This window comes from Podarcis bocagei (genome assembly GCF_964188305.1).
Source record: "Podarcis bocagei genome assembly, chromosome: 9".
Taxonomy (NCBI): Eukaryota; Metazoa; Chordata; class Lepidosauria; order Squamata; family Lacertidae; genus Podarcis; species Podarcis bocagei.
Genome location: NC_138134.1, coordinates 65,133,827 through 65,160,407, shown reverse-complemented (window position 1 = coordinate 65,160,407; position 26,581 = coordinate 65,133,827). Strand labels below are relative to the sequence as shown.

General features: G+C 43.7%; 2 protein-coding genes across 9 annotated transcripts in view; one reads left to right on the top strand and one right to left on the bottom strand.

Moving 5' to 3' along the window:
• Positions 1–26,581, bottom strand: part of LOC308594306 (17-beta-hydroxysteroid dehydrogenase 13-like) — a 166,977-nt gene that overhangs the window by 70,339 nt on the left and 70,057 nt on the right. The window lies entirely within an intron of this gene.
• Positions 1–26,581, top strand: part of AFF1 (ALF transcription elongation factor 1) — a 154,374-nt gene that overhangs the window by 115,905 nt on the left and 11,888 nt on the right. For 4 of the 8 annotated variants that reach the window (XM_081206940.1, XM_081206943.1, XM_081206939.1 and 1 more), the window contains 7 exons: positions 10,639–10,699; positions 10,829–10,866; positions 12,640–12,799; positions 17,112–18,050; positions 21,564–21,661; positions 21,981–22,019; positions 24,268–24,532. In XM_081206940.1, coding sequence (XP_081063066.1) covers positions 10,639–10,699; positions 10,829–10,866; positions 12,640–12,799; positions 17,112–18,050; positions 21,564–21,661; positions 21,981–22,019; positions 24,268–24,532 — 1,600 coding nt within the window. The remainder of the gene's footprint in view (positions 1–10,638; positions 10,700–10,828; positions 10,867–12,639; positions 12,800–17,111; positions 18,051–21,563; positions 21,662–21,980; positions 22,020–24,267; positions 24,533–26,581) is intronic. The other 4 variants (XM_081206942.1, XM_081206941.1, XM_081206945.1 and 1 more) reach the window with 4 other exon arrangements.

Here is a 26,581-nt window from a genome sequence, read left to right as displayed (position 1 = left end):
AGATTAAAATCTCTGGTGAGACTTAAGCACAGATACAGGTTTCATCTTGTTTGGCAGAAGTAAGAATTATGTCTAGCTTGATTTCCATGGTCAGCAAATCTTCCTTAATTGTCTCTGCGCATGAATGTTTCTAGAAAACAAAACATTTACACCAGCTGTTGCTAGGAATCTTTGCTGTAAGTGTACCTATGCTGGAAACGAGTGGTAACAGTAACATTACAGAACCCTTCCTAATAGAACTCCTGCTTAGAAACACGGTAGAACACTGAAGCACAATGCACATCTCTTAAATTTCCCATTTCATGTTAGTTTCCCAAGTGCTATGTTATTTTTAAGTATGCCATTAGAGTCATGTGAGATTTTCCTTTGGCACTGTTATTTTACACGTGATGAACTCAGGGCTCGGGGGCCAGTTAAACGGCCTCTGTGGGCTACAGGTTGGGGTCCCCTGGACTAGACCATGTAAAAAAATGAACATAATGTTTTAGCTGCAGTTCATTCATTTTCAACTTTGCATTCTAGTTATAAAAAAGCGTGCCTAGACATTCCGTTGTTGCGCCCATAACCTAGCTTTAAGGTGCTGTTTAGCTCCTAGCTTTCATATCTCAGTATTTAACAATGTGTGTGTAAGAGAACAGTTATGGGAGGAAGATATATAGGGTTAACCAGGAGGTATCAGTACCTAGAGGGATGCAGGTGGCGCTGTGGGTTAAACCACAGAGCCTAGGACTTGCCGATCAGAAGGTCGGCGGTTCGAATCCCCTCGACAGGGTGAGCTCCCGTTGCTCGGTCCCTGCTCCTGCCAACCTAGCAGTTCGAAAGCACGTCATAGTGCAAGTAGATAAATAGGTACCACTCTGGTGGAAAGGTAAACGGCGTTTCCGTGCGCTGCTCTGGTTTGCCAGAAGTGGCTTAGTCATGCTGGCCACATGACCCGGAAGCTGTATGCCGGCTCCCTCGGCCAGTAAAGCGAGATGAGCGCCGCAACCCCAGAGTTGGTCACGACTGGACCGAATGGTCAGGGGTCCCTTTACCTTTACCTATCAGTACCTAACAGCCGTGATGGTAATTGCAGAGCCTTCACATTCAATGAATCGGATAAAACTCACAAAATTAATATTTTGCAATTAATATTTCTTTAAACCAGTGGCTTCCCCATTTAAAACTGTGAAACTGTCCCTTAAGAAAACTGGTTTTGAAATGGTGTGAACAGGCTCCAAACACACGGTAAATAATTTTCACTAAATTGTGATCATAAACACAGTCTTCTAGTTAAATATTTAAAACTGAAGTCATTTGCTCTGCAAATAAAATGCAGCACATCTCTATTCAAGCAGCTATATTGACACTTCTGTTCAAACTGTACTTGGGTGGGCTGTGGTCTTTTACTTAATAGAAAGCTTTTATTTTAAATTGCTCTTATCTGAAGCCCAGAATCTATCAATGCTGCTTTCTTGTCAGGCAAACCTTGCAGAAGAATTGCATTGCTCAACAATACTTGGGGGGGGGGGGACAGGACCACCCCTAATTGGGCAAATCAATCAACTACTGCTTTCAGTTTTAACTGATGTTAACAATTAAAAAGGTGAAGCCAGTTGTTGATGAGAACAAGAGCCAAAGAATGTTCCACACACCAATGTTTTCTGTGTGGGTATCCTTATCACAAAGAACTGTGTGTACTTTGTTACCTTTGATGAGTGTACATGCAGCTGTTGTGCCACATGTACACATATCATGGCTTTCCAACATGTTTCAAAGTCATTTCAGGTGAGCAATAACTTCACAATATTGAAGTTTTTCAGGTATTTTGGAAAAAGGCAGCATGCGCGAATGAGCAACTTTTAGAGATATTTTCTTACTGTAATCTTCCAAGTTTTCCTTTAGCCTGCATAATTCCATGTTGTGTTCTTTTTCTGCATGAAAATGGCGAGCACAATGTGTGAAACCACCCCTTCAGATCTTTTGACTTATGAGTTGTGAAATGCTTTTCAAGGCTACACGGATTGGAAGCTATTGTTTGCAAGCCTGGTTTTTGTCCCTTCTGCCTTTGTCCTATCCCCATGGAGCATCTTAAATCCATATAATTAATGACAGATTGGTTTTAGAGGAATATGAAACCTCCAGGACTAAAGCCAATCTCTTTATAACTAGGGATGAAGGTGGATTACTGCAGTCACAGCAGAATTGCTTGCTCCTTCTTCTGAGTCACCGGCCCCTGTCCCCTGCCAGAACCAGAACAGTGGGACTAGAGTCCTGGGAGTGTTCTGCTTTGGTATATATAACAGCTCCAGTGTCCTGCTGGAGTTGCAATTATGTCTGAACATAGAGCATAGTCCTTGGATGTGGCTGTATTTTATCAGGTGGCTTGGTTAATACCCATCTTACAATAGCAGCCAGTGCAGAAGAACATTCTCCTTTTCCTTGCCAATGAAAACTGTTTATCAGCAGTTAATGAGAACGCCCTATTGCTCCTCAGAAGTGTAGAAAAAAAGATGGCTCCCCAAATATCAGTATATAAACGAGAATAAGCACCATTTGGACCGGGGACTTAATTAAGTTGATTCCTCAAGTTTGTTTGTTTTAATTAGTGCGCTCTTGGGTTTGTGTGTTGCTCTGCACAATGGTTCTCTTTCTTTCCGTTCTTCCTTTTCGAAACGCACGTGACCGTCTGAAACTCCAGCCACTTTTGAGTCGCTCACGTTACAGAGTGTAGCCGACTGAAAACAAGCAGCGTTTGTGCTGGCTAATTAGAGGCTGAAATCCCTCTACATCTGCGTGCCCAGAGTAAGCAGGCAAGCTTTTTGCAGAGCAAACGTGGATTTCCCAGAGGGCTTTCCATTCTTGAGTTCGGCCCTCAAGTTTAGCACCTGGCTTCACTGGAATGGAAGCAAGGTTTTTGTTATTTACAGCAGCAGGTGGCAACTTCAGTTCCCACTGACGTTAGGGGAGCCCTAGGAGAGACAAGCTTGTTCGTGCATTAGGGTGATCATATTTGGCATGTGACAAGTTTTAGGAGCTACTTCTGTTTGTAAACACACAAACCCCTCTTCCTTCTAAATAATTAGTTCCCAAAGATGTAAGAGTTTCCCCCCAGCCCCGCACACTCAAAATGCGGCATGCCCAGCATTCTTTATTTTTAAAGTCCTCTTTCATTGTTTCTCCAGTGTCATCTAAGGATGACGGATCCAAAAATGTTATACTCTGTATACTCCAAAAGTTCAAGATTAAAAACAATGAAGATTATTTATTTATTTATTTATTTATTTATTTATTTATTTATTTATTTAAAAATTGATTTATTACCAGTCCATCACTCTAAAGTCCCAAAGGCGGGTTTCAACATTAAAACACCCATTAAAAACACTTTAAAACAACTTTGGACTACGATGCAGGCAGAGTTAGTTGCATTGATTTTGGTTGCAGAGGCAAGCATGTGCAAGATTTCAAAAAGCTTAACTTTGACTGTATGCTCTGAACTGTTTGTTTTTTAAAGTTTTTTAAAGTTTTTTTTTTAAAAATGAAATCTAGCCTTTCCTCTTAAATTAATCAAATCATTTAAGAGTTTGTTAAAAAACAAAAACAAAACATTGCTTAGCAAATACTCTTCTCTTGTATGTAGTGAGTGATAACTCTCCTTATTTTTAAAAAAGAAAAAGCTTCTATTGTCCTTCCTGGGAACAATTCGTCAGCTGCAAGTTTCTTGCTGTATTATTAATAGCTTATCTGAAAGCTATTAATAATATGCCAACAGAGGCAATTTGTGTCTGTCTATCTATCTTTCTTTCTTTCTTTCTTTCTGGGAAGAAGCCCTTCAGAAGATAATGGAAAAATAAACGGTGTCGTCTTTGGATAATAGATGTAGTCTTCACGGTCTTCCCACATAATGCCATTTTCTGCTGAAGGTTTTATTTGGAACACTGATGCCTTCATCTGGGATAATAAAACCTTACTGCAGTTTCTTGTGTAGGTGCATAAAAATTGTGCTTTGGGTTTGAGTGGCAACTATTTCATAATTATCCCACTCCCCACTCAAAAAAAACAACCCCACCACCACAACAACTGAGGACTGAGTCAAATGTGCAGTTTCCTGTGCATTAGTGATTTGGAGCTCCTGTGCTCATAGTCATAGAACGCTGCCTTATATAGCGCTTGGCTGTTGTTCATCTAGCTCATTATGGTCTGCACTGAATAGTAGTGGCTCTTCATCATCATCATCATCATCATCATTTTATTTGTATGCCACCTTTCCACAGTTAAAAACAATACTCAAGGCAGCTTACAACATGGCAAGATTTACATAATTACAAAAGTCATAAACAAGAAGAAGAGGAGTTTGGATTTGATATCCCGCCTTTCACTCCCCTTCAGGAGTCTCAAAGCGGCTAACCTTCTCCTTTCCCTTCCTCCCCCACAACAAACGCTCTGTGAGGGGAGTGGGGCTGAGAGACTTCAGAGAAGTGTGACTGGCCCAAGATCACCCAGCAGCTGCATGTGGAGGAGCAGGGAAGCGAACGCGGTTCACCAGATTACGAGTCTACAGCTCTTAACCACTACACCACACTACACAATATATAAACCACATAAAAAAAATACACAACCAAATGGAAAACCATTTCCACATAAATCAAAATCTAAAACTAAGAATACAGCATTAATATCACAGTTTAAAATGACATAGGTAAACATAGGGGACAAATAGAAGAAGATGCCTTCACCCCGGTATGGCTCCCCTTTATCACACACACAGCCCAACAAGACAATGACAAAAATCCACCAACAGCATACAAATCAGTATGGCTAACCTGATTCAAAACACCCACCCGCCCCACTCACACATGAAAACAAAGACCACCACAGCCAACCAGAAATGAACAGCCACACCCTAGGCCAACCCCAACCTCTCTCGCCACCAAAGGAATGCAAGTGAACAGCAGAGAACCTGCACAAGCAACGCTGACACCAAACCCCACATATATTAAGTATAATAGAAACACCGTCCCCCGACCCCACCCATCTTCCACCCCTCCACCCCTTTCCCCCTTTTCTTCCTAATGTCTCAACAAATGAAACTGATGGGTGACACCTGGCTTGAGAGCAGTACATGTGAAAAGGATCTAGGAGTCTTGGTTGACCACAAACTTGACATGAGCCAACAGTGTGACGCGGCAGCTAAAAAAGCCAATGCAATTCTGGGCTGCATCAATAGGAGTATAGCATCTAGATCAAGGGAAGTAATAGTGCCACTGTATTCTGCTCTGGTCAGACCACACCTGGAGTACTGTGTCCAGTTCTGGGCACCACAATTCAAGAAGGACACTGACAAACTGGAACGTGTCCAGAGGAGGGCAACCAAAATGGTCAAAGGCCTGGAAACGATGCCTTATGAGGAACGGCTAAGGGAGCTGGGCATGTTTAGCCTGGAGAAGAGGAGGTTAAGGGGTGATATGATAGCCATGTTCAAATATATAAAAGGATGTCACATAGAGGAGGGAGAAAGGTTGTTTTCTGCTGCTCCAGAGAAGCGGACACGGAGCAATGGATCCAAACTACAAGAAAGAAGATTCCACCTAAACATTAGGAAGAACTTCCTGACAGTAAGAGCTGTTTGACAGTGGAATTTGCTGCCAAGGAGTGTGGTGGAGTCTCCTACTTTGGAGGTCTTTAAGCAGAGGCTTGACAACCATATGTCAGGAGTGCTCTGATGTTTCCTGCTTGGCAGGGGGTTGGACTCGATGGCCCTTGTGGTCTCTTCCAACTCTATGATTCTATGATTTGTAAAAAATGTTACTTGGGGAAAAAAGAGAGAGACATTGCACATACTTTTGTAAATCAAGAAAATCTTTAATAAAAATACATTTAAAAAAGAAAGAAAAAAAGAGCAAATTGATGTGGAAATGTGGAGAACTGAACAAAGCAAAGAATTAGTACAGGCGTTCCATCCCAGACCCCGCCACACTCACATAAATGAAATTGCATAAAGTGGGGAGCACCCTTTAAACACCCTCTCTGCCACTCTCTGTTCAATCCATACAAAACAACAACACCACTGTATCCCAAAATATCCACAACTAGAATGGAAGTTCTGGGGCTGGCAGTAAGCTGGAGGACATTCAGGAAAGAGGCTGCTTTGGCTGCGCTATTCCACACATCAGCTGTTAGGAGGGGAGGCTGAGCAGGGTAAACAAAGCCCCCCTCTGTGCTTCCGGTCTCATCGGGGCTTCCTCCACCCTCACTGACGTCCTTTTTGGGCTCCAGGGAGGGTCTCCTTGTGAGCCACAAGGACTTTCCAGCTCTCTCTCCATACCCCCTCCCCCCCCCAATTTCTGGGTTTGAGTGGAATTGTTTAATTATTTCCCAGCGTTGTGCGCGACTTAAGTGGGGGGATGGGATGGGGCATCTGCGTGTGACCCAGAAGCGCATGCTACACGTGATTGTTATCATGGTGCAATCGAGAGGATTAACTTGGAGATACAGTATAGGTTTTGTATGCCTTATGAGGTCATAGAATTCTAGACTGTACCACTCAAAATATGAGTGGGAGGTAACGTTTCTGAATGTTCTCCAGCATGCAAACAGCTTCCTGCAGGTAGAAATCATGAAAGCTTTCCCTCTGATATGCTGGGTTGATAATGCAACATGCATGGAACTTAGAAGGCACCTAGATGGTAGTGGCATAGTTTAGAATTCTGCATCTGCATATTGTTTAGATCCGCTCATAACAGTCATGGGAACTGCAGCAGGACATGGACTCTCCTTCCTTGGAGGAGGTTTTTAAGCAGAGGTTGGATGGCCATCTGTCATGGATGCTTTAGCTGAGATTCCTGCATTGCAGGGGGTTGGAATAGATGACCCGCAGGGTCCCTTCCAGCTCTACTGTTCTATAATGCAGCCACCTGACTGAAGCTCAGCCAAGGGTCTGGGTCTGATCAGTGCTTGAATGGGAGACCACATGGGACGAAAGGCAGGACACAAGTTTGCTAAATGAAATAATAACTGGAAGTACAGTGATACCTTGGGTTACATAGGCTTCAGGTTACAGACTCCGCTAACCCAGAAATAGTACCTCGGGTTAAGAACTTTGCTTCAGGATGAGAACAGAAGTCGTGCTCTGGTGGCGCGGCAGCAGAGGGAGGCCCCATTAGCTAAAGTGGTGTTTCAGGTTAAGAACAGTTTCAGGTTAAGAACGGACCTCCAGAACGAATTAAGTACTTAACCTGAGGTACCGCTGTATATCATGTGCACTTGATTTTCTTCCAATAAACTGGCTGGGTGTATTGCCTAGTCACAGATAATTGACAGCAAGTTAAAATGAGCAGCTACCAGCATGATTTTTTTTTACGCCTGGTTTGAGAATCTACTAAAAGAAATAGTGATTATTTTCTTAAACATTGCTTCACAAAAACATATTCACGTGAAAGAATCATGTCGCCTCCAAAAATCACCAGGCATCAAAAATTCACTCCTTTGCTTCTGGCCTTTCATTGTTGGCTTCTGGAAATTGTCCTGTGAGCTCTTGTCTTTTGGGCAACTGCAGGCTTGCTTTTGTGTGATTTTCTATAAACCAACGCTGAAGAGCTGAGAAGAAAGGGGACATGCGTGTAGAGAACATGATTATTAGCCCGCTGCAAGAATCTGTAGGATTGCCCTCCAGGGTTTGTGGTTATGCTGATATAATCCCTTGGTAGATCTTTACATAATAGGATCCATTGTACACCACAAATGCCGAAGGACCAAACTTCATTAGGATGTGTTTACATTAAGCGAGGCTTAACAAGGGACTGGTTTCACTGACAGCAGCTGTACTCTAGTACCCTGCCAGTGCCACAGAATAGTTTTGCCCCATATGCTTCTAGTTGGGCATAGTTAGCTTTGCAACATTGTGATTTATTTAAATGCAGTAGCTATTGTGGTAGCTTTCTGACTTATTTTCCAGTGCTGGGCAGATACAACAACCTTGGAACTAGCCGGCTTGGCAAAGCGCTAAGAAGCAAAGTGTTTGGTACAGGGGAGACAATCTAAGGAAAGCAGCCCATGATGATTAAAAGTTTGCTTTTATTGTTTTGATTATTTGATTGTTTTTAGGTATTTATATCTTGCTTTCACATAAATTGCAAAGAAGCTATAAAACTGATAATAGCAATGAATAGTTTTTTTAAAAACCAACAGTAGCACACGTAGCAGCAGATTAAAAAGCAATAACAAACTTAATAACTAAACACCTATAGAACTAGTAGTACAAATTGGAAGGACTGGCTATCAGTCCTTTTTTTGGGCGGGGGGAATAAAATAAAGATTGAAACTTAATCATGCAGTCTCTGTTTTATTGTGCTGGGTACCTGTTACACACAAGCTGGAAACTTCTTCCCTGATATAATGGGTTTTTCTTTTAATGGAGGGGCAGCTGGGCGCCCACCTGCCGCCTGACATGGTTAGTAACAGGGTTACCCTCTCACCTGCCATTTGCTAGATCACACTCATACGCACAGAAACTGGATGGGTTTGTTCATCCGTGGGTGCCAGCTGGCAAGCCTCAAAAATATCAGATCTTATCTGGCTAACATTACTGTTCCTGCTGTGGTTTCATTTGGATTTGGTTATCCATCACTTCCGCCTCTTGGCTCTTAGAAGCACTGTTTGTTTGGTATCAAGTAGCTGCCAGGATCCATCCCCAAAGTGGTCATATTTCAGTGTCTGAGAGGTAACTGGATGTACTTTCTGGGTAAAATCTGTGGCATGTAAATAAATAAAAAATACGTGCCATTATTAATTCATTCTAGCACAGGGAGGATAGTAGTTAAGAGCAAAAAGCTTCTTAAAAAGCAATATCCCCTTTAAGATTCAGTGGTTCTTTTTTTAACTTGTGCTAATTCAGCTTTGAGTGTCTGATTTTCATGATAGTGCAAGGAGCAGTTTGGGAACTGGGGTTGGTTGGTTGGCTGGTTATAACTTTAATGCGTTTTCTCAGTCTTTAGGTAGGTAGTCATGTTTAATTAGTGGTTTTTGGCTTTAAGCAAAAGCTTAGGTGTAATCTAAGCTTTGCTTAGTTGCCCAGTTGCCACTTACAACCTTGTGTTTCCCCCCCTCTTTTTCTTAGCACAGCTTCATAGAAATACATATTGTGATAATGACACGGAACTGGATCCAGAGTTCTTATGAACAGAACTCTGCTCACTGGGCACTTCCACCTGAGGAAGTGGGGAAGCAATATTTGCTGCTTCCTCCTTCTCCCCAAAAAGCTTTTTTTGTGGAACTTGGTAGAAAGTGGTGCAGAAGTCTGCAGGGAGAGTTGGCAAACTTCTACCTCTCCCGCTTTCTGCAGCAAGAGCTTTGGTCCACTCTTTTCCATGAAACAAGTTCTTGCGTTTGCTGAAGTAACACTTTGGATCCAGCCCGCTGTGTGCATATTATGCCGTAGAGTAGAACTCAGCTTCACAACTCTGCGCAAGTGGCTTCTGTCTGCGCAGCAGAACTTCCTAGCCCTCTCCTAGCCCCTACAGCTCCCCTCCCCACCTGCACACCCTCAAAATCAGCTCAGGTGGGGTGGGGGACCCTGCAGAGTAGATTTGGAGGGTACGCAGCGGGAATACAACCCCTGGCTATCTACATCAGTGCTGCACCTGTTTTTTTTAAATATATTTGAAAGACCACTGTAAACAGTTGAAATCATTGGTAGGAATACAATAATACAACGATACTTGTAAAGTAACATGAACTTTGGTTACCATGATGATATAATGGATTACAGTAAAAGATGCAGGAATAAAATTTAGAAATGGAACTGATGGAGGGAGGGAAGGAGGTCTAAAGGTTCGAAAGAACCTCTTTCTATTTTTGGAATGGTTATCTTTGTTGCGTACAGCTTTATGCAAAACTAATAAAATTTGTTTTTTTAAAAAAATCTGTTATATATATATATATATATATATATATATATATATATATATATATATATATGCATTTATTTGTATTTATTTATTAAGGTATTTATATATTGCCCTCTCAAAAAGCATCAGGGTGAGGTGCAGCAATATAAAAAAGCTAAAAGAAACCCATTTAAAGCTGTCATTAGAATGACTGCCTCCTCAGGCCAGTCATTTCCCCTTATTGTTCACATAATAGCAAACTCCAAATCCTTGGTTGCCATCACTTCTGCCACCAGATGGTGGTTCTTGAGTTAGTGAGGATTATGGCACCGGATTGCCAACAGGCATTAGTACCCATGAACACTTATCTTCATTTCACAACCAGTTTTAAGCTTTGGACAACAGCAGTGCTCTATTCTGACAGGCAGATAGGAACACTTTCCAGATCTCTAGTGTTATGGGAGCATGCACCACGAATCTTTCTTTACAGCAATGACTATATTAGTTTTCATGAGCAGAGACTCCGGGGAAGATGAAGTCCTCTTGTTCTGCAGAGGAAATAGTTCAGCCTGGCCTTTTTCTTTGGAGTGCAAAAATGAAACCTGTGCTCGTTTTCCAAGAAAAATACTGTGAAGAGACAAGCTTGAGCAAAGAACACTTTCCCAGCTGAGTAGTATGTTGAGTGTAGATTAATCAAAACTTTGAAAACAAAATTTGAAAACGTCATTGTAATCTTTTGCAGCGAGTTACATTTATATCCTCTTTTCTCTTTCAGAATGCTACATGAAGACCTTGAGATCAGCGATAGTGACGAGGGTGACGATGACCAAGTCAGTGTGTGTAGATAAAACTTATAAATCCTGCAAATACCCAGAATACCTTTAAAATATTTATGGCCTTTTTTCCCTGCCTGAGCTGCTTATACTAACCTTTCTCCCTTTTTTGTTGTTGTTCTTGTTAAATAGGTTTCTGATAAGCCGTCTTCCTCATCCACTCCTCCAAGGTACGGTTTCTTGGAAATAACAGGGAGGCAGAGGTGGGGAACAGCTCACAAGTTGTTTTATGCATGTAAACAGAAATCCTTGTGGAAGCAGCTCGGGGTTGTGGGCGAGAGGTTAAGAGGAGAGAGAGAGTGAGACTGACTGAACTGTTCACTGATTGGGATAATTTGGTAACACTTGGGGGGAATGCATGAGGTTGTTTTAATATTTCCCTGCTTCTTCAAAGCACTAGAATTCAGAGTGTAAGAAAAGCATTGCTAGATCAGGCCAGTGGCCCAGTATTCTGTTCTCTGCAGCAGCCAGCCGGACACCTACAGAAAGCTCACATGTAGGAACTGAGTGCAAATCTATCCACTAGCGAGTCCCAACAGTGGAGGCAGAGTTATTGACCAGTATGCTTTGGGGTTCCTAGATATCTAGTTCACCTGTGGGATTGTGAAGATAAAATGGGATCACCTCGCGTACACCATCCATAGTTCCATGGAGTAAGATTCTTATTTTAAAATCTAAAAACCACTCTACATTTGAAACAAAAGCAACATACAAAAATAGAATACAAAATGTAAAATAAATCATACTGTAAGGTAATGCAGATCTCTGCGGGGTAGGACCCGAATTAATGGATTCAAATTACAAAAAAGGGAGTTTCTGCCTAAACGTCAGGAAGAACTTTGTGACGGCAGTAGCTGTTCAGCAGCTGAATTTTTTCCACCTTGAGAGTGTATGCAGGCTGTCCTTCATTGGAGGAGGTTTTTAAGCAGAGGTTGGGTGGCCATCTATCATGGATGCTTTAGCTGAGATCCCTGCATTGCAGGGGGTTGGAATAGATGACCCTTGGGGGTCCCTTGCAATTCTACAATTCTGAGATTCTATAAAACAAGGTTAAAAAGTCCAGGATGTACAGTGTTACCTTGGGTTACAAACACCTCGGGTTACAAACACTTTGGGCTACAGACTCCACTAACCCAGAAATAGTACCTCGGGTTAAGAACTTTACCTCAGGATGAGAACAGAAATAGCATGGTAGCAGCAGGAGGCCCCATTAGCTAAAGTGGTACCTCAGGTTAAGAACGGTTTCAGGTTAAGAACGGACCTCCAGAACGAATTAAGTTCGTAACCAGAGGTGCCACTGTACATGTTTTGAGCTTATTTACTCTCCCCCGGGGAAATGGTGTATTTTGGTCATTAGATGAAATGTGTTTGATCTTCTGCTTTTCTGGCAGTTGTACAGTGATACCTCGGGTTAAGAACTTAATTTGTTCTGGAGGTCCATTTGTAACCTGAAACTATTCTTAACCTGAAGCACCACTTTAGCTAATGGGGCTCCTGCTGCTGCCGCACAATTTCTGTTCTCATCCTGAAGCAAAGTTCTTAACCCAAGGTAATATTTCTGGGTTAACGGAGTCTGTAACCTGAAGTGTCTGTAACCCGAGGTACCACTGTATCACATAGTTGCTCTCAAAAGCCCCCTTGGCTTCCTAGCAATGTTTCTCTCCCTCCCTCCACCCCTCTGTGTGTGTGTGTGTGTGTGTGTGTGTGTGTGTGTAATTGTGATTTAGCGCTTTTGCATTTTCATCCTTTTGAGGGATCAGGAGAATGTGATCCCCCAGTGAACAATGATAGAATGTTTTAAATGATGCTGGTTGGATTTTATCTCCCTCTCTCTCTCCCACCCCAACCTCCGCCCCAGTGCTGGCCTGTCTCTGGAGGGGGTGGAAGTGCAGAAAGATGATCCTTACCCGCTTCTAATTTTATCTCATGGTATTGACTTGCAGTGGCCCACAATCACAGCCTGAGAGTGTGGCATTGGCACATTCCAGCAGTCCAGAGTCTGGGAGCACAAGCGACTCGGACAGTTCCTCTGACTCTGAGAGTGAGAGCAGCTCCAGTGAAAGTGAAGCAAATGATCCCCCAACAAGAGCATCCACACCTGAGGTACGGTGTCCCATTATTTTTAAAGTGCATGATCTGTGTGTTGTGAATAGCCAATAGGAGGCCCCTCTTGACTTTTTTTTTAGCTGGTCAGATAATTGTTCTGTCAGCAGAATGCTGTCAATCTCTTCTACCACGTTACTGATCCCTTTCCACTCTCCCAGTTTCCCACGTTGTACATTCGAACTCTGTGCTACTGTAGTCCAGCTGTCCACATAACACCATCAGCACCAGGTGAAAGTCACTTCCTTCAGGCCATGTAGCCAGAAATGTTTCAACAGTGGCACAGTGCAAATAGAAGGTGACACTTTCACCCCGGTATGGTTCCTCTTTATCACATACACAGCCCAACAAAACGACAACAAGAACCCACCAGCAGCATTTGAATCAATCTAGCTAACCTGATACACACACACACACACACACACACACACACACACACACACACACACCGCTCACCCCCCCCCCCCGCTCACACACAAAAGCAAATTTCACTACAGCCAATCAAAGGCAACCAACCTCACCCTAGGTCACCCCCAAAGAAATACAACAAGCGAATAGTAAAGAGAACCCACACAAGTGATTCTGACACAAAACCCCACACGTATACTAAGTAGAAGAATAGAAGCATTGCCGTCCAACCCCACCCCACTCACCATTCCCCCCTTCCCATCTTTCCCCCTCTTCTTCCTAACCTACCACTGTATGTAACACTAATGTCTCACACCAAATGAAACTGATCTGTAGGCAACTTGAAAAAAAGAGACAATGCACGTATTTTTGTAAACTAATAAATCTTTAATAAAATTAATTTTTTTAAAAAATTACATGAATGCAAAACAGACAAAACCTTAAATCAAAGCATCTAGTATATTCAAAGTGTATTTAATACATTAAATAATTTCAGTACATTTTAATAATAATGGTGATACCCTTATGGTTATCGGGCATCCCAAGGCCTCTTTCAGCCTTCCAGCCAATAGACTGTATGCAGCGGTCATACAAGTGGAAGGCAGTTTGCGCCAACCAATGTTCCTCTTCCACTTCTCCTTACTGCCCTCTTTACCTTCCTGGCTGAGTGGGGCTGTGTTGTACTGCGCTGCAGAATTGCACAGAAACTGGGTGGAGGGGTCATGATCCAGGAGGAAGGACCTTCAGATACATCCTGATGTAACCTTTCACTACAAACTGTTGGCTGGAATAGCAGAAGGTGTCAAAAAGTTTTTGCTTCTTACTGAACAGTTGGATTGAATGCTACCTGCAGCTGTCACCTCGGGTCTTGCCCTATAAGTGCAATGATCAGAAGCTTTAAAAAATCCCAATGAAATTTACAAATTCAGGGATAAGGCCTGGTGTTCTGGTGCCTGTCAATCGCATGTGCTCTGTGTGGTGGTGACATCTGTCATACGGAGCGATTGTAAAGTGTCCTCTGAACGATGACCATAAGGCCTCTATTGCCGACAAATCAAAGAACTGTTTGAACAAGGGTGAAATTTCTGTCCGTGTTTTGAGTGGTTTTGAGTTCAGAACCTTTTCTGCATCTAAGTTCTGTTTTGAAATTTTAGCTCAAACCATTCGATCCCAATTATTTTATTTATATGATTGTGTATGTGCAACTTTTTTTAAAAAAGCAAATTTCAACAGAAGATTTAGACCTTTTCCAGAAATCTGTGTGGAACATTCATGTCTGTAGGAAGGGTTCCCTCCCCTCCTCCTCTTTCCCTGGGACGTGGCTGGACTTGACTTGATTTATTCAGTTTTGGAGGCCTTCGCTGACCTACTTGGGAAGCCAAACTGGGGAAAAGCACCATTAATGTCATAATCAAGAGCAGGAGTGTTGTGAAATTGCTTCGGGAACAAAAATCTGTTTTTTACGTCATTGGTATAATGTCAAGCTTTGTGTGGCATGTTGAGGATCTATGGAATTATGAAAACCATCTTTTAAAAATGGGCCTTAATTCATTACCCATCAACCTTCTTGATTGGCACCTTCATAATACACCTTTAGGCACCAGGCAAAAACGTTCCTTTTTAACCAGGCTTTTGGTTGATTCGATTGACATCCTATGGGGTTTTTTGGGAGAGGAGGGTATTGGGTTGTTTTTATTTTGGTTATGTATGTTGTGGTTTTATATTTTGATTTTGTTCTGTGAACCGCACTGAGACCTCTGGGTATAGGGCGGTATAATAATAATAATAATAGCAGGGGACCCACATTGCAGTCCTTTATATGAAACAGAGAGGGAAGCAAAATACCATTTGGATTACAGTTTTGATTGTAGAGTCATCTGGTTTTCTTCACTGTATCTGGGCTGCACCACTTTGGGCTGCAGATGAGGGCTCATAGGACTGCATGCTTGTCCATAAAAATAAGTAAATACCCCTTGTGCATAGAAAATCAGCATGTCTGGGACAAGTGGGCTTTTCTCTGACAGGCCTGCTTTCTACGCACAGAGATTTTATTTCTGGTTTTGTATGGCGGAGCGTGGAATCATTAGAATTTACCTTCCCTCTGAAGCAGTACAGTGATACCTCGGGTTAAATACACTTCGAGTTGAGCGCGTTCGAGTTGCGCTCTGCAGCAACCCAGAAGTTACAGAGCGTGTTACGCCGCTTACGCATGTGCAGACGCTCAAAATGACGTCACGCGCATGCACAGAAGCGGCAAAAAGCGAAGCGCGCGTGCACAGATGTGCCATCACGAGATATGTTTACCTCTAGATGCGAACGGGGCTCCGGAACAGATCCTGTTCGTATCTAGAGGTACCACTGTATAGACAAGGGACGGGTTTGGTATCTGAGTGAGAACCAGGCCATAGAGTGACTCTGTACATTTTGCGCAATTGTCTTCATGGGGGCCCACTTGACAGAGGTGGGCAGGGCCAAATGGGGCAGAGCTCAATGGATTTGAATATATACAATGGGCTACATTCCATGCACCTCTCTCCATCCCAAGAGGCTTGAGGGTGTGGAGCACAGCTGGTGAGGAGCCTGGCCTGGGTATGGTCCCAGTGGGTTGGAGGACCACATTTAGACCCTGTGGCGATCACACAGGGTCCCCAGATGTTTGACGGTCTATTGACCCTGTGCCACCACTGTGATTGCTTTCTTCGCTGCCACCAACCCGTTTCTCTCGGGTACACACGGAGTCCAGACAGTCGTTAACATTACCAAATAATCAAGTTTATTTTATAGGCATTAACAAGCTTATGGTTTCAGTTAAGGTTTCTTAATCTTAGTTCCTTTACTGTCCTATATGTTCCTAACAACTTCAAACTGATTATCCCAACTATCTATCTGACTCCACCTAACAGTTCCTCTCACTCTCTCACCACACAACTCTACCAACCCACAGACCTATCCTCCCTCTTCCTTCTCCAATTCCCCCAACTCTCAACTGACTTCCACACAGCTCCCATTCTAACTCCCCCTATCAGTTTCCACTGACCAATCACATCACACTCATTTTAACCCTTTCCTTATGACCCACCTAGGAGGCAAACGCCACAGTCCCTTACACCTGAAGCCCCACACCTTGTAAGTAAGAGAAGCCACCTCAGGCAGGTTTCCTTGGAGATAGCCCAGACATGGCACAGCAATAAAGAAAAGGCAGAGCCATTTGGGTGGTGGATGTGGAATTATAATTAATAATAATTTAAAATAATTCCTTCCAGTAGCACCTTAAAGACCAACTAACTTAGTTGGTCTTTAAGGTGCTACTGGAAGGAATTTTTTTATTTTGACTATGGCAGACCAACACGGCTACCTATCTGTAACTAATAATAATTTATTATTTATACCCCGCCCATCTGGCTGAGTTTCCCCAGCCACTCTGGGTGGCTTCCAATCAAGTGTTAAAAACAACACAGCATTAAGTATTAAAAACTTCCCTAAACAGGCTGCCTTAAGATGTCTTTTAAAGATAGGATAGCTGCTTATTTCCTTCACATCTGAAGGGAGGGCGTTCCACAGGGCGGGCGCCACTACCGAGAAGGCCCTCTGTCTGGTTCCCTGTGACCTCACTTCTCACAATGAGGGAACCGCCAGAAGGCCCTCAGCGCTGGACCTCAGTGTCAGGGCTGAACGAAGGGGGTGGAGACGCTCCTTCAGGTATACAGGACCGAGTGAAGCTCTTTGCCCGGGCATGTGCTGGTGCTCACATCAGAATTACGTTCTTGGGCAAAGCCACCATTTCTGGTCCTTCCACCCTTGCTCAGTTCAGAATATAGGCCTCAGAGGTATGGTGCAGATGAAGCAATGCGCCTTGTGTCGGGCGCACAACTGACTGGTGTTTCTCTTTTCTTTTTCGCCACAGCCCGATCCACAGACATCCAACAGATGGCAGCTGAACAACTGGCTGATCAAGGTGAACCAGCCGGTGTCTCCCACCGAGAATTTCCTTGAGGATGACCGCAGCAGGGGGAGTCTCCAGGAAGGCAAGGGGCAAGGGAAAACTTGCAGTGGCAGCAGCAGCAAAAGGGAATGCTCGCAGCCGACAGATGGACACTCAAAAACTGCCAGCAAAGCACCTCGGTCAGCTCAAGAGGTACACCTCCCTACCAAGCGCAGCTACCAGAAGTCTCCGGTGCACACAGAGGAACCCCACTCCCACCAGGTTGTGGGCAGTAAGCAGCCCAGGAAGTCCAGCAAAGTCGCAGCACCGGAGGAACCGAAGCGAGGCCTGACGGTAGAGAGTGAGCCGCCCGGTCTGTATGGGGCGAAGGACCAGTCTTCCAAAGACAAGCCCAAGGTGAAAACGAAAGGGCGGCTGAAGTTTGGCGACAAGAAGGAACTGAAGCTGGCAGTGCCGGAGCCCGCCGAGAAGAAAAAGCACAAGAGCTTGCACCAGGCCACTGTTAAATTGTTCTCGGACCGGGGTGCTGCAAAAGACAGTGCGGCTGGCAGTGCCCTGGAGCTGTTGCCCCTCAGCCCTTTGAGCCAGAGCCCCAGGGTTCCCGCCACCAGCAGAACTAGCGGCACGAAACCAGCTGTTGTGGTAAGAGAGGACAAGGACAAGTTTCTCTTGCCTATCAGGGATAAGAAGTTGCTGTCGCCCTTGAGGGACTGCCCGGTCCCTCCCTCGCTTGTGGTTAAAATTGAGCTCGCTCTCCTCTCGCGGGTCCCACATCCGCCCCGGAAGGGGGGGGACTGCCCCAAAAGACTGGAGGTCAGAGAGAGCCACAGCTTGAAGAAGCAGGATGCAGACAAGAGGAGACAAGACGATGCGCCAAGCAAGTCTGTCAAAAAGAGAAAGGTGAGAGAGGGAGACCTGTGCAGTTGGTACTTTTTATTTTAACCCTTCAGTATTCCTTGTGTTTATTTTACCACGTGCTATTTATCTGTTTGAGGGACGCGGGTGGCGCTGTGGGTTAAACCACAGAGCCTAGGGCTTGCTGATCAGAAGGTCGGCGGTTCGAATCCCTGCGATGGGGTGAGCTCCCATTGCTCGGTCCCTGCTCCTGCCAACCTAGCAGTTCGAAAGCACAAAGTGCAAGTAGATAAATAGGTACCGCTCCGGCAGGAAGGTAAACGGCGTTTCCATGCGCTGCTCTGGTTCGCCAGAAGCGGCTTAGTCATGCTGGCCACATGACCTGGGAGCTGTACGCCGGCTCCCTCTGCCAATAAAGCGAGATGAGTGCCGCAACCCCAGAGTCATCCGCGACTGGACCTAATGGTCAGGGGTCCCTTTACCTTATTTATCTGTTTGTTTCTTTGCTAAAAAATAAATAAATAAAAAATAGGACGCACAATATCCATCCCTTCTTAGCTGTATTTTCAGCAGTTCAGAATAATATATTCAGTGCTACATCACCTCCACTAACCACATTATATTTGTGTGTGAGAGATTTGTACTGGCTGTGATTCGTGGAGGTCTTGAGGTCAATGAAAATGGCAGCTCAGCTCAGCTCAGCAATATAGTGTTGGAGAGAACGGAAGATTCCATGATAGAGATGATTAGAAAAGGGATCAGTATCAGGCCCAGACATCCTAAAGCAGCTGCCCTCTCTCCACCATGACAGCTGGCTGCATCTGTGAACCTGCTATTTTAGTTTTCCACAGCAACCCCTGGGGTGACAGTAGCCTGGCTCGCATGCCACATTAAATAGAGAGCGCTGGTGCACGATGCTCAAAAGTTTGCACGGTTCTCCTCCGTTGTTGGTGCTGCCGCAGCCGCACCACTGCATGCAAACTGCAAGCAGTAATCAAGGCTTGTTCTTGGCTGTGGAAATAATATCTAAAAAGCGTGCACCAGTTTAATGGTTTAATGTGATGGATGAACTGGGGGCCCTGCCGTGCACTCTGGAGAATTGTGGGACGTTAAAATGTGACTCCTGGCTTCTCTTGCAATCTCAAAAACTGTGTACAAAATAAAAACCGAATACCCTACAAAATATTGATGATCGAATCAGAAACTTAAAACAACCTTACACAATTAAATCAGTAACACGTAGAATATCCTACGTAATGGTAGCTGGCCAGAGAACAACATTACTTTTTGTGTAGATGTTATTTTCTTTTTTTAAGGATGGATAGAGATAGATGATAGATAGATAGATAGATAGATAGATAGATAGATAGATAGATAGAAAGAAAGAAAGAATATTAGGGGTTGGTGTAATCAAAGTGGCAAGCAAGTAACTTAGCTACCTAACATCCATATACTTTTTTCTTAAATGCAAGAAAACTAAGCAAGAAAATTAAATTTTGCCCATTTAATTAATGGGCAGTGACGTGACACACTGGTTTAAAATGTTATAATGGCTAATATTTTAATATTTTTTGCCTTCTTTTATTCATTTGTATTAAAAAATTTTAGATGCAGCAATTGACTTGGGGTAGTGAGCTGACTGGTAAAAATAGTCACTGAGTAGCAAGCTCAGTGACTCAGAGTAGTCACTTGGTAGTTGCTATAATAATCATTTCTCGGTCTTGTGGCTAAGATCATGCAATTCCAAGGTTTACTTGCTTTGCTTTGCATAGTACATTCTTTCTGAACTTAATCCTGATTTTCCCTTGGTTTGGACGGTGGTGGTTTTCTGCTGGAAGCATTTGTGTATAAAAGTTGTCTCGATAACTTCCTCCACCCCCCCTCACGTGTATCTGATTCTTGTTAAAATAGCTTCGGGGGGGATCCGCGTGGGGTTAACTCTCTGGTGTGTGTTTCCCTTTTGGCAAACAAAAGTACAATCAGCTGCTATCAGCAGTGGCGTAGCGTGGGTTGTCAGCACCCGGGGCAAGGCAAGTAATTTGCGCCCCCTAACCCGTGGATTTGCGCCCCCTAACCCATGGATTTGCGCCCCCTAACCCGTGGATTTGCGCCCCCTAACCCCCAGATGTTGTGCCCGGTGCAGCCAGCCCCCCCTGCACCCCCCACGCTACGCCACTGGCTATCAGTGACTTGACCAGAAGGAATTTTTGTGTTGCAGTCTCAGTTTAATTCATACTCACCAGGAATTTTATATCTATTGAACAGGCTTAAAAGGCAGCCTTATCTGAATCATCCAAGGTCAGGGAAAAAATCCTGTATACATGGCTTCCTTTGGTCTTGCTGAGGTAGAGATTTCTCTCTTGCTTGGACCGCTGAGTAAATCAGTCGGTTCCCCAAGCCCACCCCCTACCCCCAAATAAGAAAGAAGAATGGAAATTCCAGTCCTGCTAGATGTTGTTAAATTAGCTAACTAGGATTACATTTTGAAATCAGCATGTCACATGCTGATTAATGATTGGCAACTTTTTGTGGGGGAGCAATATGAAGTCAGTCACATTCATCTCTATAAATATAACACTTTCTAGCAAGCAGTTAACACCCCCACCAGCCACATTTTCAACTGAAGAGCAAGAACGGAAGGGCTGAAAGATTATTGTCGATTAATTCACTACCCCTGAAGCTTGAGGGCTGGGGGGACAGGTCTTTAACCTCCTCACCTCAGTGACAGTGTGAACAGCAATGAAGGCTTGGGTCAATTTCTCCTTTTAGGCCCCTCAGCTGTTTTTGACCAGCGTGGTGTGGTGGTTAGGCGCGGTGGACTCGTAATCTGGTGAACCGGGTTCGCTTCCCCGCTCCTCCACATGCAGCTGCTGGGTGACCTTGGGCCAGTCACACTTCTCTGAAGTCTCTCAGCCCCACTCACCTCACAGAGTGTTTGTTATGGGGGAGGAAGGGAAAGGAGAATGTTAGCCGCTTTGAGACTCCTTAAGGGGAGTGAAAGGCAGGATATCAAGTCCAAACTCTTCTTCTTCTTTTCCTTGCTCATGCGTGGAGGAACTCAACAGCTGTGATATAGAAGAAGGCAAGTGCCTCGTCGAATCCTCTCTTGCTGTACAAACCTCATCCAAATATGTTAGAAGAGCCCTTTTCCTGTGTCCATGCATAATAGGAAGGGGTGATGGAGGGTGGCAGAGCTACTTGGGGATCAGCCAGGCTACTTGGGGAACAGATTTTGTCCACAGGCCTCCAGTAGCTTCTTTCTCTTGTGCATTTAGGCCCTCCTGCAGCTTGGGAAAACTATGTACATAGAAGCACCCTTCCACTGTGCTTATATCTTAGCTGCATGGGAAACCATGGATGCAAGCCTGTGGCTCCTTATCTGATCCAGCCGCCCAGGCCACTTGCTGTTAGCTGGAAAAACAGCAACAATGCTGACTGATTTTAACACTGTGTTTTATGTTATTGACACCTGGCCTGAGACCATTTGAAATGCAGGTAAGGAATCCAGTAAGCAACAACAGTAATAATAATACCGTTCTGCATTTGTCCTTTTATCAGCAGGAAGATTCTCTGAGAAGCGATCAGAAAAAAGTCAAGATGGATAGAGAAACCAAATCACCCCCGTTGTCAGGTCACAAAGACTCCAGTAAAAACAAGTGAGTATGAAGTTCTCGTGTAAATAAGTGGGGGGGCAGTGGCTCCCTTTTTGTGCTTTCAGCTTAAAAAATAAATAAATCATTGTTTTGGCTAAAGAATGGCCTAAGTCTACAGCATGGCTATTGTGGCTGTGACTGTCTCAGTTGTAGGAGTCTAACCTTTTCTACTACTTGCACCACTAAAGGCTGTTAGGACTGTGCTGGCAATATCCAGAAACCCCCATACACGGCATTGTTTAATATTCATGTTACGAAACAGTTAGCAAATATTTGCTTTGTTATCAGTGCTGCGTTTGTTCAAACTGTTCTTTCCCCTTAGATTAAATCTGAGGCACCTAGTAGATCCCAAGGCTTGCTGGTAAGGACACTTATTTTTAAAACTTTATAAAATTTCCCAGGCTTCGGGCACCAAATCCCTAAACCCTGATGCGGCCTGGGATCTGTGTGTTCTTAATTCTCGCCAGAAGGGGAAGAGCTCAGGCAATTTAGTTGTTGCAGTTTGGGTGCTTAGAACAGGGAGTCCTGCCCTTTCGCCTACAGAACAACGCTTGGTAACATGTGGAAATATCTTACTGAGGCAGTGTTCCTGCAGCCCTGGCTGATGCACATGGATGCATATGCACATGTGCATATTTGGATCGGGGGCATAATGAATTGTGATGAGGATGCAGCATGTTTTTACATAAAGAATAAATCAAACCATTGTTTCTCGAACTTAGATCTCATTTCGAATTGCAGTTTTTCATTCGTTTAAAAGGAAAAGGGCCCTGAAATCATGTTTTGGACCTGGTTGGAACAAACCACAGTTTCCCACATTCAAATATGGTGGGGGACAGAAAATGGGAAGCTCTGAACTTCCTCTGTTAGTGCATGGAGAAGGGAAGGGTTTGCCACAGCCTGTTCTAGCAGGAGGAAATCATGGTTTTGCATTACTTTTGAACCAGGCCACAGACTATCAAGAGGTTTTTGGTCTACATTGCAACATAGTTCTGCAAAGTGTTGTGGAACTGTGGAATTAGCCAGCCACAAGGTGTAGGTCCCTAGCTGATTTTGGACTACAACTGCTATCATCCCTAGCTAGCAGGACCAGTGGTCAGAGATGATGGAAATTGTAGTCCAACAACAGCTGGGGACCCAACTTTGAGAAACACTGAATTAAACCAAGGTAATCTCCAAAGAGCTAGTCTTGAGTGTTAGATTTGAGCATGTGTGATACAGCTTCACGTTCCAAGTTCTGCCTATAAAACATATCCAGGCCTGGTACTGGACTTTGAAAAACAAAGTATTATGAATATTGCAGTTTCACGGAGGACCAGTGCTATGTAGCGGTTAGGGTGTTAGGACTGCGGGAACCCAGGTTCAGATCCTTGCTCAGAATACATATTGGGTTAGCCACTATCTCTTAGCTCAAACTACCTCATAGGATTGTTTTGGGGGTGAAATCTTGGGCAGGAGTGCCATGCATTCTGCATTGAGTTCCATGGAAGAAAAGCAGCATATAAGTGCACCAAATAAATAGTAGTTAAAGATACAAAAATTCTGGTGGCCATACTAGAATCTGCAACAATAAATCCTTTGAATCTTAAAAGAGCACATTGTGCCGGATGTTCTTACTATCGTTGCACTCCTACGAATAATCATTTTGCATTCTGACAATATTTTAACGTTCTTTGCCAATCCATTGTCTTACTTAATCCTAAAGTAATTGGCAGGATTCTATAGATAAATATGTATGCAGGGTGATTGCAATCTTGAGCAGAAGGAAAATAGGAACAGGTGGTACCTCTGAGTGTCTTTTGTTTGAAACTTGCTTGTTGTGCTATAAAAGGACTGCATTGTGGTCACTTTTCAGTCTGGCTGAGAGAATTCTTAGCATTGCAACTGTGAGTCGCTGCCCCAGTTTCTGACCCTGTGTAGTGCAGAGATCACAAACGAAATCTATCTTCAGTGTACACAAAATGACTTACTGTGACTTAAGCCATGGATCTGAAAGGGTTCAAGAAGGACACTGGGAGTCCTTTTGACAGAGTCTTCAAAAGTATTTTGTTTAAAAGCCAAATGTTTCCCTGCACAGACTAATAATAATACTAATAATAAATGCTTCTGCATCTGCAGGGGGGCTTTGAACAACAGCCATGTTCCTATGATGGCAAACCACTTTTGAAATGGGAGGATAGCTTCTTAAGTTCTTCCACATTTGTCCCGGACATTCAAAGCAAAAATTAAAAAAAACCTAGTAGTTTGCCCAAACTTCTGGGTCCACCTGAAAGTAGCTCTTTGGACCTCAGACATTGTGGGGACCAAATTGTTATGTCTCCCAGCAGCTACATTTAATCGGATCCTTAGCTTCAGTTCTGCTTTAGAGACAAAGCCCAAGGGTGTGTTATTCTGGATACATGTTTGGCTTCTGCAGATGGTTAATGTGCAAATGAATTGCCAGAAAGTCCCTAATTCCCCCTCCCCACTGCTCTTGATGAAGTCTTTTCAGCTGTCTGTTTTGCAGCATCTCCCACTAAATAAACAGAGCCCCTGTGTTTCCCCTTCCACCAATGAAGGCTTTACAATAAGCCATATGGCTTAAAACTGATTTGACTTGCCCTCTCCAGGATTTCAAAGCCATCAGTAGAGACACAAAGACAAGAGATGCCACTGCCGCCGCTGCCACCTCCACCACCGCCACCACCGTTGTCTCCTGCACAGAAACCAGCCAAGATGGCCCAGAAGAGGCCAAAGAATGAAAGCGGTGCCTGCAGCCAGCCTCCTGGTCTCAGTATCAGCACTGCCAAGAGCAAGGAAAGCCACAAGGATTCTTCATCCTCCAAGCACAGGAAACTGGAGGGGAAGCCTTCCGAAAGCTCAAAAAGCAACAAAGTAGGTGTCAATGACAAATTCGCAATTGGAGCCTTTGATGATGACCTCTTCCTTACAGTGCTTGACCTTGAGCTGCTCAGGGGAGAAGGTTTCAAATACTTATTTGGGGGGCATTTTACGGCTTGCTCCAGTCTCCCAAGCAGCCCCTACTATTAATAACTGTTTGGTGCAAGAGCTGTCAGTCTGGGAACTGCCCCTACTGTATATACTTTCCTCTTTTCAGTGAGTTTCCCATTTAACATTTTCTGCCTAGTTTATTTGTGCCTCTTTCTCCCCTGGGGGGGGGGTAGGTGGAGCAAGCAGGTTGATGTTACTTATACTATAAACCACCCTGTTGTGACAGGTGGTATATAAATTTAATAATAAATGAATAATACTGAAGTGTTTAAAAATACATTCATCGTGTTGCAGGTTCACTCCTTGGTATCACACATATTATTACACTTCTTTATTATATATATAATATATTTTAAAAGATTTAAATACCACTTTTCACTTAAAGTGTACCAAAGCCTTGTACCGCATAGCTCAAAATACAGTAATCAAATAATGAATGAGGAGTTGTAGCAAAGTTATCCTGATCTAGGAAAGATTGTAGCTTGTATACCAATCCAAAGTTGGTACATAATCCATTTATGGAATTCATTGCTCCAAGTTATGATAATGGCCACCACCTAAAATGGCTTTTTATAAAGCATGGCATAGATTCATTGGGGGAGGGGGTCTGTCTGTGGCTGTTGACCATGATAAATAAATAGAATATCCATGTTTCAATGCGTTGTACCTTGTAATAGCATCTAGCAGCCAAAAGAAGGGTAGGATTGATGTTTTCAATCCCTGCTTGTGCGGTTTCCAGAGGCATCTAGCTTGCTCCTCTTGGGACAGTGCTGGACTAGCTAAAACCTTGGCCTGATCCAGCAGAGGTTTCTTTCTGTTTTCATGACTGTTCCCTTCTGTCAGGAAGTACAACTGGAGAGGCAGAACCATTGCTGTGCAATTTGGCTTCAAATAGTGTTGAAACTGAGGCCATCGTTCTTGTCTTTCACTTTTTAAAACAGATTTCTTCATAGTTCTTTTCCAATATGCATGCCAATTACACATACGGCAAGGAAGAGCAGTGAAGAAAATAAACCCTTAAACCCTGCTCCCAAATGGGAGGGTCTGAATTTGTTGTAGCGGTGTGTTATTGATCAACTGATCAATCGGTTATTTGAGTTTGTTTGTTGTTCGCAAATGTTAAGTTAAATGTTTCGCTGCTTTAGAAACAAGGGGCATTTCTACTAGCTAACCTTCAGAACCACATTTTTCAGACCTCTCTGAGAGTAGCCTTAAGAACTGCTGTCACCTGCATCCAGCTGAAAAAAAATTCAGCAGGCTGTTCATGTTAGTTTCTGTTTTGCCACTGAGCAGCTGCTTAGAGTCACAAGGGTCTGTTTACATTCCAGAGACAGTCCAGGCTGTTGGAAGTCTCACGGGAGAAGGGAGACGGATGTGACATACTGGTTTTCCTGTTCCTTTGTTTCAGTTGCTCTCTGCTTTCATAGAGAGAGGATGTATATTTCTTTGCTGTCTGCGTAGCTTAGAAATAAAGCATAGCATGTAGCCATGAATCTCATCACTTCTGCATGCTGCTGGAAACTCTGCTGAATGGGGGAATGTACCTTGGAGCCTTATCAGAGGCTCAGGTCCTTAATTATTGTTGGAGGACGATTCCGAAGGCTCGGCCGGAAGATGAGCTTTATCAGCTTGGCTGAGTGGGGATTCCGACAGTTCACCCATCATGTGGGTGAGCAGCAGCCATATTACTTCCTAACACTAGATGCAAGTTCATGCTCACTTGGGGCTTTTGAATCAAAGGGGTTGGGGAGAGAGTCCGTGACTTATTCTTTTCCACCCTCTAGAAAATATTCAGCCTGTTGGAACATTTCTAGTCAGAAGCCAAGTTTCCTCATCATGCTCTGTTGAAAAATGCAGTGAAAAGAGATGTCCTGGAGCAAATAAATGCATGCTCATCTTGGAAAGGAAAAGTTTTGACGTGGCTATCTTTTT